This window comes from Diuraphis noxia, unplaced genomic scaffold (genome assembly GCF_037042655.1).
Source record: "Diuraphis noxia isolate RWA-SAM2 unplaced genomic scaffold, SU_Dnox_SAM2 contig0001, whole genome shotgun sequence".
Lineage (NCBI taxonomy): Eukaryota > Metazoa > Arthropoda > Insecta > Hemiptera > Aphididae > Diuraphis > Diuraphis noxia.
In genome coordinates this window covers 39,590,402-39,611,593 of record NW_028301711.1, presented here as the reverse complement: position 1 = coordinate 39,611,593, position 21,192 = coordinate 39,590,402, and the positions used below count along the sequence as shown (strand labels likewise).

At 27.9% G+C, this 21,192-nt stretch overlaps 4 protein-coding genes and 1 long non-coding RNA gene across 7 annotated transcripts; 4 read left to right on the top strand and 1 right to left on the bottom strand.

Annotated features, from left to right (window-relative positions):
- On the top strand, window positions 1–1,498 carry LOC149060668 (uncharacterized). Its single transcript, XM_089230123.1, has 5 exons — window positions 1–106; window positions 310–433; window positions 779–921; window positions 1,040–1,234; window positions 1,325–1,498. Exons 2-5 carry the CDS (start codon window positions 373–375, stop codon window positions 1,496–1,498), a joined length of 573 nt encoding a protein of 190 aa, XP_089086249.1. The 5' UTR covers window positions 1–106; window positions 310–372.
- Window positions 1,499–4,346: 2,848 nt separating this feature from the next.
- On the top strand, window positions 4,347–5,406 carry LOC149060667 (uncharacterized). The gene has a single exon (XM_089230119.1). The coding sequence runs from the start codon at window positions 4,354–4,356 to the stop codon at window positions 5,404–5,406; it is 1,053 nt and encodes a 350-aa protein (XP_089086245.1). The 5' UTR covers window positions 4,347–4,353.
- A 186-nt stretch (window positions 5,407–5,592) lies between these two features.
- On the top strand, window positions 5,593–7,466 carry LOC149060666 (uncharacterized). The gene is made up of 4 exons (XM_089230112.1): window positions 5,593–5,989; window positions 6,119–6,310; window positions 6,382–6,693; window positions 7,012–7,466. The coding sequence occupies exons 1-4, from the start codon at window positions 5,593–5,595 to the stop codon at window positions 7,464–7,466; spliced, it is 1,356 nt and encodes a 451-aa protein (XP_089086238.1).
- Window positions 7,467–14,125: 6,659 nt separating this feature from the next.
- On the top strand, window positions 14,126–18,006 carry LOC107173664 (transforming growth factor beta regulator 1). Its single transcript, XM_015524283.2, has 7 exons — window positions 14,126–14,479; window positions 15,531–15,642; window positions 15,987–16,049; window positions 16,348–16,457; window positions 16,790–16,935; window positions 17,024–17,255; window positions 17,689–18,006. The coding sequence occupies exons 1-7, from the start codon at window positions 14,363–14,365 to the stop codon at window positions 17,785–17,787; spliced, it is 879 nt and encodes a 292-aa protein (XP_015379769.1). The 5' UTR covers window positions 14,126–14,362; the 3' UTR covers window positions 17,788–18,006.
- Window positions 18,007–19,352: 1,346 nt separating this feature from the next.
- Window positions 19,353–21,103, bottom strand: LOC149060665 (uncharacterized). 3 transcript variants are annotated; one of them, XR_016192483.1, is made up of 3 exons: window positions 20,963–21,103; window positions 19,961–20,105; window positions 19,353–19,893 (listed from the first exon to the last, which is right to left on the bottom strand). It is a non-coding gene; the product is annotated as an uncharacterized LOC149060665 (long non-coding RNA). The 3 variants fall into 3 exon arrangements; XR_016192484.1 differs by having other exon boundaries at window positions 19,961–20,039; XR_016192485.1 differs by lacking the exon at window positions 19,961–20,105.
- Between the last annotated feature and the right edge of the window lie 89 nt (window positions 21,104–21,192).

The window sequence follows — 21,192 nt, the reverse complement described above, 5'->3', positions numbered from 1 at the left end:
CTTTCTTCATGTAATACACTCACAATATTTTTAAATAATGATGATAATTTGAGAAATGTATCAACCAAAAATAATTCTACTTTGAAGAAAAACAGTTTGGAGATAGGTATACAATTTCAACCTTACAGTTATAATAAAGAACTACTACTTTCTGAATAATATTTTTATGACGCCTATTTTAGGAAAGTATTTTGATAAGATAAAATTACTTTATAGTTTATTGAGTAACTTGACTTACACCCTGTATAAATATGACACCATTTATTCAAGTATTTTTATATTAATATGTAGTCTTTTTATTATTTATAGATGAATGCACTAATAATGATCTTGCAGAAGTATTTAATATCAGTGAATTATTTTTCGTTTTAAATGATGACAAAATATCAATGCAGCCCATATCAAACTGTAGTAATAATCCACACTATTAATGGTATAAACTTATATATACTTAAAACTTGATAATATTATGTAATAATCATTCATTTGTTTACAATATACCGTGTATCCTCAAAAACAGGGTACACTGTATAATTAAATTGCCCATATTATTCAGTACTCTATATATATTTTTGAATTCTATTTTCGGGAAATAAAACTAATATACATACTATGTATGGTGTACTGAGTACAAAGTTTAAAGTTATATGGGTATATATATGGGTATATAGGTATAAAGTTTACCCAGCTTTTGCGGACACACAGTATTTTACAAGCAAATCTTTTTAACTACATAATTTATTATTTACGTTCTAAATGTTATTAATGTATTTAACAGAAAGTTTTATTGGAAATTATGACCATAATAGTGCAGCAAATATTTTGGACAATGACATTGCATGTATTATTGAAAATGCAATAAAAAAAGCAACTAAACCTATTCTTACCCAAGTGACAATTCTGCAAAAAACTTTGGATAAGGTATCTATAGTTATTATGATTTTGTGCATTTTGTTTTATATATTTTTGGTTTTTGGACTTAGAATAAATGTTCAAAGTATGTATTAATACTGTGTACCTATTTTTCTGGCTTGTATAGGTGATTGCCAATCAACAAATAACCGACCAAAAAATAAGTTTATTATGTGCTAGCAATAAGAAAATGAGGCCAATATCATGTACAATACAAAAGTTGCCATCTTCATTAGAAGGCATTTTTCCGTTGCAGAATAATGTACAAATAGCAATATTAAAAAGTTTTTTGGATTCCGACAAAAATTCTGAAATGGATATTGTAAGAAATTAATCTAATATTAGATAATAATTATATATTTGTTATTAATATGTCTTAGCTATACATCTTATCGTAAATAAATTATTTAAGGTATCAAATTATGGTAAAAATCCAAACGTGAAAAAAGTGACGAGTTGCAGGGCCACAGTTTCATGCTTAGAAGCACTCATCAGCAAACAATTTACAATGCAATATACATTTAAAGGAAAAGGCAGGAGGCTAAATTTTCATGATACTCCATTTTACTATTTAACTAAACATTAGTTATTGTAATGATACATTTTATAACTTTCAATGATATTATTTCTTCCTTATTATTTATTTACAAAAAATACATTAATATAAATATAAATATACATTTTATTTCAGAAGCTACATCAGAGTTTCGCACTACAGATGAAAAGGAAATAAAGTTTGAATGCACTGTGGAAAACTTTGTAAAACATGCTAAGAGAGATGTTGAAAAAGAAAAAGAAAAAGCAAAAATAAATAACGAAGAAAATGCTAATAATGATTAATGATTTTTACCTAACAATTATTTTTTTCAAAATAAACAATGCCTTTTTTATCTTAATAATATTTTTTTTTAATGCAGATTTTATTATATTTGAAGATATCTGTTTATTCTGTTTTAGGTCTCAAACCCATACACTCAAACATTTATAAAATAGAATTTAATGTTAACTATTTATTCACATTCAAACATCTTATTTTATTAATTTAAATTAAATTAGCTAGAAATTCAGGAACCAATCTGAGGACATATTTATTTATTATAGATACTTTTTATAATATATTGTATTTCAATACCTATAACTTTTTTCCTTTTATTTTTAATTTGGTCATATAAATAAGAACTATATTAGGTATAAATAATGAAGTCAATTAAATAGTTGTAAAATTAACTAAAAATACAGATTTTACAAACTTTGATGATAATAATAATAAAAAATAACCAAAGATGTAAATAATTAAACAGTTTTTTATAATTTAAAATCTAATCTTCTTTCTTTTTATGAAGCAAACATATTAATTATTACTTCAGAATTAATATGTATATATCTCTGTGAATATTCATCAGCACTAAACCATTTAGTCTTGTCTCACCTGTAGAGTTCCTTAAGTACGGCTTTATTATTTTTAATAAAACTTCTTTCGAATGATGCAGTTGATACTGGTAATCAAGATAGTATTTAAAAAAAAAAACATTTATATTTGGAAACAATTCTTCTGGACACTTTGGTATTGTATCCAAGGGACTTTTTGGAATTCAATTTTTTTTACAATTTTATTGGACCATTTTTGATTACAAAATTCAAATCCATTCTCAAGTAATTTGTAATTTCCTATAATCAAATCTTCTTCATAAAAAGTAATTGCTATAGTTTTAAGTCATTTAAAAATAAAAATAAAAAAATACTGAAATAGTGAATATAGAGAATACTACAAATAGTCTACAATTATCGGTATAGAATGTAGATACAAGAAACAAGTAAAGATTCATGCCAGCAACAGGCATATATACAATCTCCAATTTAATATTTCAGGGGGGGCTTAAGCCCTTAAGCCCCCCCCCTCCCCCCCGCATATACCACTTTTATACGTCCCTAAACTGGTTCCCGCATAGTTCTATTTAGTTACAAAATAGTGTAGGCACTATATTAAGTCTAAATAAATGGTGCCAATAGATAAGTAATCCAACAGAGCACTTTTCTAGAACGGGCCATTTTAGGACGGTCCAGCAATGTTAATATTCAGTATTCAAAATTGCCATGGGACCAGTGGAGGCACTAGCCCGTCACCATATAGGAACGGTCCTGGACCATTTTGATCAGTTTTGGCACTTTTCTGTAACCAAAATTGCTACCCGGGATAATATAATATCTTAACATCTATAATAATATTATTTAAAAAATATCTAAATAAATGCATTTTTATATTTTTTAAACAATACGTTATTATACATGTATACTACATATTTTACAAAATATCTCTTATCTATACTATTATATAAAATTGTAAGGGTTTTTCTTAGACCACGCTAACCGAGAAAACTACTGAACCGATTTGGTTGAAATTTTTTTTGGCTGAAACCCGACACTCCGCTGAAGGTTATAGTAACACTTTTGTCAATAAAAAAAAAGTATAAAGTTCATACAAAATCAAAAACAGAATCAAAGTAGTGGCGCCCTCTTTCGGCCAAAAAATATACTAAATATTTTTAGTTGTTACGGTTCTATAGGTTGCAGATCCAAAGAGGATGAGTTGTTCTTATATAAAATGGAAACATATGGTAAACTTATTGTATGACATATAGTTACTATTGGTTACTGATAGGACAAGGTTATTATGAAAGAATATTTTATGAAAATCCACCCGAAATGTAGGAAATCTGTATGTCAAAAATACAACAGTGGCGCCATCTGTCTAGAAAAAAACAAACTAAATTATAAAAAATTTAGTTTATTGTTGCAGATTAAAATAATAATAAGTAGTGTATTATATAGTGGTTGCTATTGGTTTATCGGGCATGTTTGTATATTATAATATTACTAGCCGACCCGGCCACGCGTTGCTGTGGCTAAAGTTTTTGTAATATTACATTATAGTAAACAATCTAAGAGAACATCAGTCACTGGCATCAGCACACTGGCATAATTTGTACTTAGTTTTTTTACCTTTTTTTCTTACCCAAATTTTGAGTAAGTGGCCAATTCATTATCATGCCGAGAGCGCAAAGAGCACGCATTAGCAGAAGAACTGCCAACGCATCTCGAATGTATAACAGAAGGCAACAAAATAACACACCAGAACGTTCTCAAACACGTGCTCAGGAGCAACGTAACGCTTTGAGTATGAAATCAGCGTTTAATTATCAATCCGAGATTGATTATTTAAATATTAAAGCGCTTCGAATTGGACGAATGACTATATTATGTCCTAAGTGCCATGCAAAAAAATGGAAAGATGAAACCCATGGACTTTGCTGCGCTGACGGTAAAGTTGTTTTACACCAATTTGAGGATCTTCCAGACCTAATTAAAAGTTTAATTGATAATTCTCACCCTCTATCAAAACATTTCTTTTATAATTCTAGACGGTATAACACTCTGTTTCAAATGACATCGTTTGGAGCAAACGAAATAAGTGAAGGGAACTTCATGCCCTCTTTTAAAATTCAGGGTCAAGTGCATCATTTAATAGGTAGTTTATTACCCGAAATTGGAAATAATGCTAAATTTTTACAAATATATTTTATGTCAGAGTCGGATCAAATATCTATTCGAACAAATATGATTCCAAATATGAAAAGAGGTCTCATTGAATCATTGCAAACAGTTTTGCGTGAAAATAATCACCTCATACAGAGCTTTAGATCTAATCTGGAGTCGAGGTCTTTTGATGAGTTGCAAAACTTTAAGTTAATTATTCATGCTGACAGAGTTCCTCAAGATGAACACAGAGGTCAATATAATGCACCTACCATCGATGAAGTAGCTGTATTATTAGTTAATGAAGATAAAGGTCCCAGAGATATAGTTCTGCACGGTCGGAGTGGACAATTGAGTCGAGTTTCCGAATTGAATAGATCTTATGATGCACTGCAATATCCATTGATGTATACTAGAGGCGAAGACGGTTATCACATTAATATATTACAGGAAAATAACCAAAATCGAACCAAAACTGTATCCTGCATGCAATTTTATTCTTATAGGTTTATGGTTAGAGAAACAAGTCTAAATCATCTACATTATTACAAAACATTATTCAGCCAATTCGCCGTAGATATGATGGCAAAATTGATTTCTGAAAGACTACACTTTATTCGTAACCATCAAAAACAACTACGTGCGGATGATTATGTTCACCTCCGAGATGCTGTTAACAATGATGCAAATATTAATGCTAATAACGTTGGGCAACAAGTAATTCTTCCTTCCTCTTTTACTGGCTCCCCACGTTACATGCATGAAAAAAATCAGGATGCCATGACTTATGTTCGTAAATTTGGCCGTCCAGATTTATTTATTACTTTTACATGCAACCCGGAATGGCCGGAAATAAAAAATGAATTATTTCAAGATCAAAAGTCGTTTGATAGACACGATATAATCTCTAGAGTTTTTCATCTCAAACTAAAAAAGTTTATGCATGTATTAAAAAATTAATATATTTTCGGAGATGTAAATTGTTATGTTTACAGTGTTGAATGGCAAAAACGAGGTTTGCCACACTGCCACATTCTTTTGTGGTTACAAACGAAAATTCAGCCAGATGAAATTGATAAAATTATTTCTGCCGAGATACCAAACAAAGACAGAGATCCTATACTTTATGAAATAGTTTGCAAGAATATGATTCATGGCCCATGTGGCGAGTTAAATATTAGATCGCCATGTATGAATATTGGAAAATGTAGTAAGAAATACCCTCACAAATTGGTCAAGGATACTCAAACTGGACATGATGGTTATCCGACTTACCGACGGAGATCACCAGATGATGGAGGTTATACTGCAATATTAAAAGTTCGTGGTAAAACAGAAATCGTGGTTGACAACCGTTGGGTTGTACCGTATTGTCCAGTGCTATCTAGGTGCTTTAATGCGCATATTAACGTAGAATACTGTCATACGGTTAAAGCGATAAAATACATATGTAAATATATTAATAAAGGATCAGATAGAGCTACTTTTTCTGTTAATCGTGAAAACGATGAGATTACAAATTTTTTGAATGGTCGATACATATGTACTTCTGAAGCGTTTTGGAGAATTTTCAATTTTGAAATCCATGATAGAGATCCGACAGTTCAGCACTTGGCTGTTCATCTAGAAAATGGACAGCGTGTTTTCTTTAATGATAATAATCTTCATCAAGTTATTGAAAATCCAAGAAAAACGACACTAACTGCATTTTTTGAACTGTGTTCACATGATGATTTTGCGAAAACACTGTTCTATCATGAAGTTCCTTCTTATTACACCTGGGATAATAGCAGAGGCTGGTTAAAGAGAAGACGGGGAAAAGATGTTCCAGGTTGGCCAGGAATAAAAATGGACACTGCCATTGGTAGAATTTACCGATTCACCCAAATCAAAGTGAGTGCTTCCATTTAAGATTGTTACTAAATTATGTACAAGGTCCTACTTCATTTGAAAGCTTGAAGGCCTTTGATGGAGTCATTCACGCGACCTTTAAAGCTTCCTGTTTTGCTCTTGGGCTTTTAGAAAATGACGAGCAATGGAAAAATACTCTAGCGGAGGCAACTCTTTCAGAAAGTCCTTCAAAATTAAGAGAATTATTCGCAATAATCATAGTTTTCTGCCAACCGTCTGAACCTCAATCTTTGTGGGAACAGTTCAGAAATGATTTTTGTGAAGATATTCTTCTTACAGAGCGCACTCGATTAAATGACTTGCAATTTACTTTTTCTGATGAAATATTTAATAAAGGTTTGATTGAAATAGAAGATAAAGTTGTTTTTCTGTCTGAAAAATATTTAACTAAATTTGGAATGAACTCACCTGTTCGAAATGAAAATGCATCTGATCCTTTTGAATTCTCAATTTTGCGTTCTTACGATAATAACCGATTACAAGAATTTGTAGAAATCAATTTACCAAAATTAGTAAATGATCAAAAATATGCTTTTAATGTTATTACAGAAAGCGTAATGAATCATCAAGGAAGAGTTTTTTTTTTAGATGCTCCGGGTGGTACAGGAAAAACATTCCTAATTAATTTGTTGTTGGCTCAAATTAGATCCTCAGGTAAAGTTGCATTAGCAGTAGCTTCATCTGGTATAGCAGCAACTCTCCTTAGTGGCGGCAGAACTGCTCACTCGACTTTCAAGTTACCGTTAAATGTATTATTTGATACAGAATACGTTTGTCCGATTCGTAAAAATGGCCCTCATGGAAAAATTCTTCAAAAAACCTCATTCGTTGTGTGGGATGAGTGTACAATGAGTCACAGATCACATATCGAAGCAATTGATCGAACATTAAAAGATCTTAGGTGTAATAATAAGTTTATGGGTGGCATAACATTCGTTTTCGCTGGTGATTTCCGTCAAACCTTACCAGTATTCCCTAAAGGTACTCGAGCTGATGTCGTTAATGCTTGCTTAAAATCTTCCCATATATGGAACTATGTTGAAAAACTTTATTTGCGAACAAACATGAGAGTTTATTTATGCGGAGGGGACGATATTTTTCCAGCATAGTTGTTGAAAATTGGAAATGGAACTTTAGAAAATGAAAATGGTTACATTTCTGTCAATCACACGATTGGACGGGTGGTCAATAACGTGTTAGAGTTGATTTCTACAGTTTATCCAGACATTTTTAATCTGTCCAATAAATCAGATCAGTGGTTATGTGAAAGAGCTATAATCTCTCCAAGAAATGTAACAGCAGAAGAAATTAATGATATCATCCTTCTAAAATTCGATGGACACTCACGTGAATATCTATCTATTGATACAGTTACATCAACAGATGATGCTATTCATTATCCACAAGAATTTCTCAATTCTCTTTCTCCTTCGGGATTTCCTCCTCATAAACTAAAATTAAAAATTGGTGCTCCAATTACATTATTACGTAATCTTCAACCACCGAACTTATGTAACGGTACAAGATTACAAATAAAATCGTTGCGAAATAATATTATAGAAGCCGTAATTCTTACAGGGCCAGCGAAAGGAGAAATTGCATTTATTCCAAGAATTCCCATGATTCCCTCTGACTTGCCGTTTTCTTTCAAACGGCTTCAATTCCCGGTTAAAGTTTCTTTTGCCATTACCATAAACAAAGCACAAGGTCAAACATTCAAGTACGTTGGCGTAGATCTTCGTACAGAGTGCTTTTCACATGGGCAATTATACGTGGCATTTTCTCGAACTGGAGACCCGAATCATCTTATGATTTTAATTTCAACAGGAAATATAACAAAAAACATCATATACTCAGAAGTCTTATAAAATTCATATTTTAATTCTTTTTTTTTCTTTAATAAATTTTAATAAATCTTTAATAAATCTTTATCAACCATAAATTATTTCTTTTTTATCAGTATTTATTTTTATCATTTATAACGCTAGAAACCGTTTTTTATATTTACTAGCCGATCACAATAAACAATAATATTTGAATAAAAAATTCTACATATCATGGTCCGAAGGCAAAATAAACAACCAATCACGGGCGAAGCTGTGACGGGTCGGCTAGTGAAATATATTATATTATGAATTATACTATTATTATATTATTTTCAATAAATTTAACATGTACCTACCTATATTTGTTGTATATTTATATGAAATATTTTACAAATCTTTTATATCTGAATAAATACATTTTTATATTTTTTAAATAATATTATTATAGATGTTTAAGATATTATATTATTAATTATTATATTATTTTGTACCTATGTTAATTATCTTCAACAAAATATGTAAGATGTATGTAACCTATGGGCTATAATGTGCCTATTTATATAAATTATAAATATACCTATAATATGATAAAAGACTGAATTTAAATCAAATATTAATTTGGAGACTTTTTTTCCGGGGACTTTTTTCCGTTTACCAGGACGCGAGTTTGACTTTTGTAGATTTACATAGTACCTATGTGGCCATGTATGCCTATGTATTATAATATTATATAGTCTTCAAATCGAGTACACAAAAATAAGCAATAAGTTGGTATATAGTTAATAGTTAATACAACTATAAAAATATTAAAAATTAAATATCTAACTAATGTTCAATAAATTGTTTTGATATTTGAAACGGAGGAGATATACTTTACCCTTGTAACATATCCCCAACCTAAAATTGACCTCAAATGTCTGATGAGGATATTATTAACCTCATATCAGTATATCACACCACTGTACATCATGGTCTGCTATTTACATAGATACCTACTACGATAATACAATATGCTGTATTGCCTATATTGCTATGCCTAAATACTTTTCAGTAAAGAACGAGTAAAATATCAACATAATTAAACGATGATTAAATATTATTTGCCTTGTAAATCAACCAACTTACTTGTTAATATGAAGTATACCTATACAAAACGAAATAATATGTGTAAATAATTTTTCCATAGTCAATGTAATAGCTAGGTAGGTACACTATAATACTTGATTGTCTATTATAGGCTATAAACTATAATTATTTGTTAGCTGTAAGTGTGTAACTTAATAGTGATCATATTAAATATCATGACTTGTAATAATAATTATGCTACAAGCTTACAGACATGCCAGCATTGTGTAATATGTCATATGTATAGGTACATATATTATATGAAATATGTAGTTTACTATAAGAAGGAGATAATCTATGGGTTAACTACAATATAGTTTGTAGCAATAATGCAATAATTGCAAATTTGCAATATGTTCCCGAAATTAATATTATTCATATATACACCTATCGGCAATGTAGGAAAAAATAATAATAGGTAGTAGGTACTTACCTAGGTTAAATGTTAAAAAGTTAAAATTAAAGTATTTCTATTATCACTATAAAATATTATACAGATATAAGAATTTACACTTTTAAGTTTTAGTTATGAGTTATAAGTATTTAGAACTAATAAAGGAGAAAAGTAACCTACTCTGCTATACAATCGGTATCAAGTGTTCTTCATCCATGAGAGTCCAGCCTCCAGGGCTATCCCTATGACAGGATGATCGAGATCCTCACCCTAGACCATATTACCCTCTCACCACAATTGGACAGGCACCGCTTTTATATGGATACAATAAGATAGTCAAGCTGATGAGCAAAAATAAAATATATAATTTATAGTTTGAGCGTTAAATTATTGTAATTTTTATTGTAACTTTTACTATACGTGTCTATATTAACTGACATTAAATTAATGTACCTACCTATTTAATTTTAAACGAATTAATGATTAAAATTCAATTTTTAAAGCTAACATTTTTAGTTCAAGTAGCGTGTTATGTTTATTAATTAATTTAATAAATTGTTATTTTGTATAGGTATATATAATATTTAATAATAATAACAATAATATACTTAATATTGTTTTTCTACTCTTGTTTAAATCATTTTGCTCTCTTCTCCATGAAGTTTGAATACATATATTTTATTTTTAAATTACAACAATGTTAGACACTTTGACAATACCTCGTTTTTACACATGAATATCAAATTTTTAATTTTAGACATAAATGAAAATTATATTAGCTCAAAAAAATATTCATAGAATTATGCTTAACTTTTATTTTATTTATTCAAGTGATGGCAACTTATTATGAGCCATATGTACCTTTTCATTTTTAAAATTTTAGATTTGAAAACTAACAATCTTATGAATTAACAAAATAATTTGATGCTTTTTACAATTTTAACAAATTCTGTCAAAATTAAAAGGTGTAACCGTTTTACGCCAAAATGACTCACGTCCGTTATCGCCAAGGTTGTTTTCCGCCTTTGAAAGGTTCGCGTTCTGTGATCGAAGAGAATTTATGTTACCGCAGTAGTTAGATAGTGGTTACCGGGTAGCAAAATTTTAAAGCATGACGTCACGGCGCGCGAAATTTTAAAATATGTCAGCCCATTAATTCGACTATCAACAATCAGATAGGGCATAGAACCATAGTTACTTAATAATTTCTAATGATGACAATAATATAGATATAAGAAAATAATAATTGTTTGGTATAAATACAAATTAATATAAAATGAGTGATCTGCAATAGGGCACTATGTCAAAAACTTAATATAATGTATAATAATATCACAAAATAGAATCTATTCAATAGATTAATAAATATGATATAACTAATATTAATAATGATAAATAATGATATTTTCAATTTTGTTATTGTCAATCATAGACTTAGGTTAAGTCTAGCATGAGGTCTATGTTGTAATTTTGTCAATAGATAATAATCAAGTACATGACAAATAAGAATTTATTTAATTTATTTGTCATGATAAAGTATAAACATAGGTTTATTAATAGGTAAATGAATAAGTTTAGTTACATTAAATTTAAAATTAAAAATCACATAAAAACATATTAAAGTTATTGGTTTTGAAATAAAACAAGTTTGAAGTTTTGTGTATTTAAACCTAATTGTTATGGTATCAATTTATTTTTTAATTCGTGATACATTCGTATATCTAAATATTTTAAGATAATTAAATTCGTCAATTGGTCCCTGTGAATATCTAAAATGGATATGTTTTCGTTGCAATCGTTTTTATTAAAATATATGTTTAATTGATGCAAATTTGTACATCATTTTTAGTTGTAATTCACAATATTATAACTTAAGAGTTAAAAATTTAATTATTTGATTTCTCTATTCAAGACAAGAATACAAGATATGAATATTATAGTAATATAATAATTTATTATTATTAAATATTTATGGTGATAAACTGATAAAGCCTATGATACCAATATTCAGTAACCTGTGCTACATTTTGTAACCATATTGGTAACTTAAGTTCTCTTCCGTCACAGATGAGAACAATAGCATGGCCCATCCATTTCTTTATTATCTATGAATATTATAGCATAATATATTAATGTATAGGCAATAATGTTTTATTGTCATTATCATTCGATATATTTTAGGTTTTGAAGATAAAATAAATAGTAATCATGGCTGAAAAAAAAACAATCGAAAATTCAATCTTTTTTTTCAAAACCGCCCTCAATTATGAATTCATTGAATCCAACTCATACAGTTATAAGTTTCTCTAGTTCATCATTAACTGTATTATCTGCATCTGATACACTTATCACTCAGTACTCATCTTCGACTACAGATAGACAGTTTTAAAGAGAAGGTTTTAGTGTAAATAATTTTTTTTAAACCCCTCCCAGAGCAAATTTGAATGTACGCCACTGGTCGTTTGTACTTCATTCATAAAAATCTGAACTAATGTAAATATTGAAGGTGAGTTTTTATAAAATGATTAATTTAAGTTGGAATGAAAAGATTCACATGCATTTGTAATTATTTTTAACGAAGAAATTTCTATTGCCCATAAATTAGGGGGGGGGGACGCGTATTTGAAATGTAATAATAATTGTTCAATAAATGTTGTGAATACGCAAGACCGCGATTATCAGATGAACGTTGTGGCATAAAATTCATTACTATTTGATGGATTCAGTTTAGGGGTTCTAAAAATAATTAGCTAATTTTGTTTGGCGGAAATCAGAATATAACCTTTGGTGGAAAACGACCATGGTGTTAATGGACGAGGGTCGTTTCAGTGGAAAACGGAAATGCTCAAATTAAATATATATACATTTTGGCCTGGTGGCCAACACATACAATTGGGAAATCTAGATAGTGAAACTTATTAGTATAAAATAATACTTTTAATAGGTACCTTATTTTATGCTAGTAGTTTTAATGTTAAATTTTCATCTCACTCATTGACATGGCCAATATGGCATACGTCACATATTAAGTTCCTTAAATTAAAAATAAAACAATCCATCAAATTTATTGGTAACATTATTGCTACACAAAATTACTACAAAAATACATGTTGTTAGGAATGATAAGTTTTAAAACAAGTATTAGGTACAAGGGCACTTGTTTGTTATCGCCCCGCCACTCTTGTTTGTTATCACCCCGCCATATAGTTATCGTGTTTAGCCCGTGATTGATGATCTATTTTGGGAAATATTTTAGGAAATAACTGACCTTTGCAAGACATTTTATAATATTGTCATACTAATATAATATCAAATAATATAATAATACGTTGCTGGCTTTTGTTATTATATTACCTACTTCGTTCAGACCAATATTAATTTATAATAATAAAATTAATTTTAGAGGATTACTTTAAGTTATTTATACTAATGGTTGTTTTCAACAATGTTACAGGAATTCAAAAGGTTTAAGAGTCTCATTTGGCAGAATTTATGTGTAGAATACGTCTCGGAAAAATGATGCATTTGAAACTAACTATATTAAAAGATATTTCTGAGTTCTGGCCTTCTTTGTAAATTTATATTATTATTTTTTAAATATATGATTATAATAAATTTTTAAAATTTTTTAATGTATTATAATATATTTTATTTATGGCGGAGCGGTAACAAACAAGAGTGGCGGGGAGATAAATTTTATACGGTGTACTGGCGGGGAGATAACAAACAAGTACCGGTACAAGGTACATAATTAACTCGAAAACTGAAAACATTTTTGCCCACAGATATATATAATAATTATATATATCTGTGTTTTTGCCTTACTAACATTAAACAGTTAGAATATAATTCACTAGCGCTATCTATTAACAAAATAAACCAGGACCATAAAATCAATCATTAAGCTTACTTAATTAATGATAAAATTATTCTCAATTTTGTACTGCCACAAAAGAATGGATTAAACGATTTATCTACAACGAACTTCAAATTAAACAAAAATTTTTTTGCACATCTAAAGCTAAAGCGGGAAAATTTAATGGAGTTCAATTATTTTGACTAAGTTTGCTATTTATCCAAAATATGGAGACAACACATCGGATGAAGCGTCTTAAAATATGATACGCTCCAGTCCTCTTAAAATATTAAATAATCCCTAATTATAATTTATATTTTAAGACATTTTTGAAAAAATTTTCAAAACAACTACGGATAATAACATTATATACAAAATGCATTTTAATGTACAATCAACATATTATCTGTGATAATAATCTATGAAACTATTATCTACATCGTGATATGAACTTTAACCATGGTTTCAACATAGACCTTATAGTATAAGGTCTATGGGTTTCAACCACATTGGTATCAATGAAATATTTGTTCATTATCTATTGTATTGCTGTAATCATTAAACCTTTAAACAGCAATCACAAATTACAATATTTTCTGCTTTTTTGTTTTTAAATTATGAATATTTTATAATGGCTAACTAATCCTTTTTTCTTTTATTATTATTCAATAATTTGAGTTGTTACCTTCATAGTTATTCTTATTATAAATTTCCTACTATGATTTAGGTTTTCGTAGACTTCCCAATCGGTTGTATTTGTTTCAAGACTTATTGTAAATTCATAGGCGAACTTAACATTTTACAATGTATTCGGTGGATAATCGAAATATGTGGATTAATAATCATCATATTCATAATCCTAGTATTCGATACGCTACTAAACGTAAAAAGTTAAAGAAGGTTATTAAAAATATGGTTTTCGTAAGTACACTCAGTTTCATTGTTAACTTGTCGTTAATCGTCCTATGGTTAGTTACAGCTTACAACCGCAAATTAGTTTTGTCGTCTAGGTTTTTAAAATGTATTTTTATACCTAGGTATTTGAGTTTCAATGTGAATTTTAGTCAAGTCATTCTAATTGATTAAATCTTTGAAAAAATTATTTTTAATTATTTTTCAATAAAATTTCGGTTGACAATTTATAGTTGCAATTAACAGCTTGTTAACACCAAAATGATTAACGACGGATTAAGGATTTTTTTAATTAGTTCTAAATTAGTTCTATTGTGCTTAAATTAAATATAATATATATGTTAGGGGAGACCTAGGACATTTTCAAACATTTTACTTTCTACCTTGCTTGGGGTTAGTGTAGAATTGTTTGTTAAAATAAACTTTCTTCTAAATTCTGTGAGAAATTTCTATTGAGACAAATATAATATATAATGATTAAGATATAATATAATATGTAGTTAATAACATATTTTATTACAAAAAATGTTATTCACTTAAAAGCTAAAAATTTAAACAATTTCAATGATTGTTACACAAAATTTCCTAATAAACGATCGAGAAACAATAATCCGTTAAAAAATATCTAATAATTTAATTTGATTTAGAAGTTAATAAAATATAGTAGTGTTTAGAAAACACATATCATAATATGATATTAAAATCAAAAAATAAGCATAAAAATAATTGTCTTAATTAAAGCTATTTGTCTATTAACCCTAAAAATGAGATAATATTGTGAATTAAAATAAATATTTTTGAACTTTAACTACTAAAATTATTAGTTGCACACAATTATTAGACATTATACTTATATTATGAAATCCAGTTTCATACTTTGATTGTAACATATGTATTCACACTAGTGTAGATAAATTAGATAAATTCTTAAAAGTATTAGTTTTAGTTGAACTTCTTTTTTGTGCCCTTGTTTTCCATTTAATTTTTAAACAGATGTATCAAATAGTTAAATCATAAATATTTTTTATTTAATTATAATTACTTTACAAATTAATTTAAGGAAAATGCTGCCATATGTGATGAAATATCGCGAAATCAAGAAAAATTATTAATTGTCCGAGAAGAATGCAAATTTTTAACTAAAAAGTTAAGGATATTTGAACCTCAATTAGGTAACTAAATCTTAATCGTTTTAACCATTTTACAATTACAAATATATACACTTAAAATCATTATTCAGTAGCATATTTACACTTTGACCATATATAATTTTTAAAATATGTATTTGACTACGGAGATTAGTTTAATTGATTAAATTTCCTTTACAAATTCATCATTGACATCCAACAATCCAACTGTGATATTTACTGAATTAAATCACGGGATAAAATTTAAAATTTAAAACATGAGTTTGTGGTTCTTTTTGATTGTTAGCAGTATTGAGATTAACACATAACAGAATTCAGTAGTAGTATAAATTATAAAGTAAAAATCTTACACAAATATTTATTTTCAGATGTTCCTGCAAACCCAACCACTGTAAAAAAAGCTACTCCAAGAAAAAAAGCAACTACCAATGGTGTGTATTTTTTAAAATTTTAATATTAAAAAAATTATTTGATTTTATAAAATATAAATAAATAAATAACAACCAGTTTAATACTTAAATCTGTATTATATGAAGATTATTTATTATTATACTAATGTTTAGATAATTAAAAATAAATGTCATACATATTGTGTGTTTTGTTCTTTATTAAAGAACAATGTTATTCAGTTCATGTCATTTTTGTATATTATTATATTATAATTTAGCAATATGTAGTTAGTCCCATATATGAAATTTTATACAAAAGGTAACAAATGTTTATTTACAGGTGTTGTAACACCAAAGCCAAGACGTCCTGCTGCTAAACATAAAAAGAATATTATAGAAGTCCAAGAACCAATAACTAGTGGAAATGTTACTATTTATAATTTTGGAGATGTGAGTTTAGCACATAATTTCTGAGTACATTAAATCTAACTTTCTAGATATTACTGTGACTATACTCTGTTCAATTTAAGAAACATAGTCGATGGCTGACTTGTTTGCTGGGTTTTGGAAATACTACTCATCAGCTGTATAGTTAATTAACTTGTTGGATGTGACAAACGGACTGCGGCTTGATGAAAACTGGTCACCACCGTCTACGTTTTTTATTTTGAACAGAGTTTACATAGGTACCTACAGTAAAATATTATTTTATTATGTTTAAATTAAATTTTTTTCATAATAAAAGTGATATTTATCTATTCACAACTTATTAATTTTTCCAGATTGTATATGATACACCATTCTATTATTCAGACTGTGCAATCTATCCAGCTGGATTTTATGCAACAAGAACTTATGCTCATTTTAGAAATATATTTTCTAAATGCACTTATCATTGCAAAGTTATAAAAGCTGGTTCATCTCCAAGGTTCATAAACATTATTTTTTTTCATATCTAATATACCTAAATATACCTAATATCTTTTTGGATTATGAAATTTTGTTTTTAAATTTAGATTTGAGATCATGGATCATGATAAACATTTCAAAGTGACTGGTTTGAGTACTGATGAATGCCATAGTCATCTTATATCATTAATTAATAAATTACTGGGTGCTGACGATTTAATACCTGCAAATAGAAATGGTGATAGATTTTTTGGATTGAGTTTACCTCCAGTCCGCATGAAACTACAAGAAGCACCAGAATCTAAATTTTGTACGGGATATATTCCATTAGAATTACAGGTATTTTAACTATATTTTATCTCACAGAAAAACATTGTTTGAAATAATTTTCTAAAAAAAAAAATTATAATGAACCATACCGTGGTGTTGGAATATTTTTTCTTATTTTGCAGTGGTAATGATTTAATTTGTTTTATACAGATATGATTAAGAATTAAACCATCTACATTCGATGGGAATTGATAAATATATATAAAAAATAGATATCATGGCATGTACCACTTATAAAATTATTCAACCTGAGTTATATGTGTTTTAGCAAAGCTTTGCTCTAAAAGAAAACAACTACATTATTTATTATTATTCTGTATATTTTTAGTAATTGGTGTCCATCCTATTTTTTATTATTAAAATACATATATTTATCTTAACTAATCCTACAGTTGAAATGATTGAACTTTTTGTGTATAAAATTATAATTTATAATTTTCAGCCAAATTGTCATGAAGCAGAGTTAAAAGCTGAAAGTGATCCTGCCGTGAGTTTTGAAGGTCTTCATAATACATTGAACAGATTTAGATCTAGACATTAAGAAGTGTCGTACTTAAGCGTATAATAAAATGTGATAAGTAAATATAATTTTATGAAAAAAATGTATACAATTTTAATTACATTATATTATCAAGAGAAAAAAATTAATCAATTCATCATTATTGTATATTCAGTGTTCCCAAATACATTTTTTTATAATCAGCCAATAATTATAAATGTATGGTATTCAATGCTATCAATTGATATCATAAAATGTAAATATTTTTATTTCTTATATATTGGTCCATTAACAATATAAATTTATTTTTGTTTTAATTAGCCATTTTAAAAACCTTAGCTCATTTTAAAACATTTTATTTTTTATCGTATGGATACATTATTATTTTATTTTTCATTATGGTAGTAAAAAATTATATAATAATTATAATATAAACAGAGGTACACAATATAAACAAGGCTACTGTTTTTTTAAGATGAAATTCCTAACAAAGAAAGATTGCAAATAAAATGCAAGAAATAATTTTTATTTACTAGTTTTGCAACAAATTTGAGAATTAATAACTTGGCTTGTGGCCGTATAATTTTATATGTTAGTTGGAGTATCCAAGTGAAATAGAGAAGTGGCAGCTCTAGTAGTGTGTAAAATATATATTGTTATATATTAGTAATCATATATAACTTCTGATAACATATTTTTATTTGTCTTGAAATTAGCTTAAATATGACCTTTTCATTTTTTTTCTTTCTTGGAATTGTATAGGGTAGTGCACAAAAATAATGATTTTTCACCATAAATACATTTACACAACCTGCTTGCATACGCATACACACATTTCTTATAATATAAACACTTACCATTTGATTTTGTTTGATTAAAGATGGACATTTTGTAATTTTTAACCTTTTTAAAGTTATTTTTATGTATAGTACTTAATACTTGTAATATATATTTATATTAAATGAAAAAAGTGTTTCATTCATTCAAATATTAAATATAATATACAATCCTAATAACATATATAAGAATAAAATACATGTTTTTTTATTTTTACAATGTTGAAAACCATGGCCCAAGATGACAAGACTCATCAATGTATGATAACGTAATAAAAGGGCTAAAGCACCAAACTACTATAGATATATCCAGATGATTCCCAACAATAATCAGTGCTGGAGGACATTTTTATGTAGGCCACTCTAACTAGCTAGTATTAAAAAATATTCATTGTAACCACTAACTAATAGAAGGGTACTAAAATATTATAAAAATTAACAAATAATTACTTTTAAATTGTATGTATTGTATTCAAAGATATTGAAATTTTATAGATAATTGTGAAGTATTAGAATGTACTTAGAAATTGGGAATTTAGCGCGTTCACAGAGTATAATTTCTAAAGTTTTTTAGTTACTTATGTCTCACAGCATTGATTAACATATCTTAACTAATAAGTAACATGTCAATTAATAAATGCTGTCTACGAGTCTGTGATGGGCTAGCTTTTCTAATATCTAAAAATATTGTCATCTTTGCTAAATTTTTCTCCCTAATCTTTTACGTTGATAATAGTATTATGATATTGAAAATCGGAATGATACACCATGTTTTAGATCATATACATTTATATTTATTACTTGATTTATTTAATTTGTACTTATTTTGTTTAATATAAGTTTGAATAGAAAATAGAAAATTTATTCACACAACAATTAAACCAATTAAAAATATGTTAAGCGTTTACCAAAATTGTATCATGACGTGTTCTGTTATCAAATTTTTACTCTTCAAATATGCTAATGAATCAGCTATTGATGAGTCTTTTTTAGTTGATTAACTGGTTTAACACTTTAATTTTTTTAAAGATTCCTAAGAATTTTTAACTTAGTTTTATTAAAATTAAATTTAGTTCTTCTGGGAGTACATAAATTAGGAGGTTTTATTTTACCAACATAATACTTTCTTCGTTTTCTTTTGGGAGTAATTATATAAGGATCTTCAGTCATTTCTGTATTGAACACTTCACAACTAGATATTTAAGCATTGCACACTTCAGAACTAGATGCTTAATTATTACTTGTAGTTGAAGCAAATTTATCATCAAGTTGCACTTCCATTGAATTTGCTCTTGACAAGTTGCAGAATGATCTGAATAAAAAATGTGTTTTACTTATTATGAAGTTATTAATTTATTATAAAAATTAACAATAAATACCCAGATTCAAAAAATCTTTTTGTTCTACTTGAAAGCTTAGTTGGTACTGAACCACGTGTCAAGGATCTTCTTACTAAACCTAATTTATAACAGTTTTCTTCAAAGTGAAGTGAACAAAGTCTGTTTTTTATTGTCTCTTGGAAATCTAATAAATATATTAGTTCCTTTTATTATTTACTTTTAACATTTTAACCCTTTTATTAAACATTTAACATATTGAGTAAGTGTAAGAACTTTTTTCAAATTAATTTACTTAGGTACCTATTGTTGATTTGATTATTATTTAAATACTGACGAGTGTAAAGAGATGCCTGGATGCTTAACTGGAGATTTAAGACAAAACATACAAGCATTCTAGTTTTTAGTACTCATTTTTTAAAATAAATAAAAATGTAATTTAAAGTCCAGTTTAAACTTAATTTACATATAAAAAAATAACAGGAATTTTGAATTTCATTATCACTATCAACGGTGATTGCGGGTGAATCTTAGATCCTTAGTTCATAAACTATAGATCACGAATTAAGATTTATTTAGTATATCTTAATTCGTGCTATGGGTGGAGCTACAGGAGCTACAGCGTATTTGTTGCCGATATTAGCTTTTTGTTATTATTAATTTATTAATTTATTATTTTTTATATTAGTTTCTGCATGAGGTGTTCCACATACGCATGCGCTATGCATTTCGTCGCATAATAAAATTATCCATTGGCCGTAAACAATGTAACATGTGGATAAATGAGCAACGAATTGCATCACGCATGGGCATATCGAACACCTTATTCGGAGTAAATATCTAAAGGGTGAACCGTGCTCTACTACATAAGATGTGAGTCGTGCTCATGCGCTTTTGCCACAATTCACCTTGGTTAATATGTTCATAGACCTTAGTATAAGGTCTATGAATATGACAAACACCTTTTTTTAATCCTTGTTAATGTTCTATGGTTCAAGAATTTTAGATTATAGATATTATAATATTAAGATAAAATCTAAAAACCTTGGGTTATGTTGGCTATAAACATTTGGCCAGTTGTAGCTCTATCCATTTCCAATAATTATGATTAAAGCATAGACTTACTATACTACTGAAGTACTGAATACTATATGTATAGTATAGAAGTCTGTGCCACTCTGTAGATTTAAGGACCAAGTTATGTTATCTTTTTCTTAAAATATGATAATATGATGAGATAATAAATATTTGAATAAACAACGGGATGGATAAGT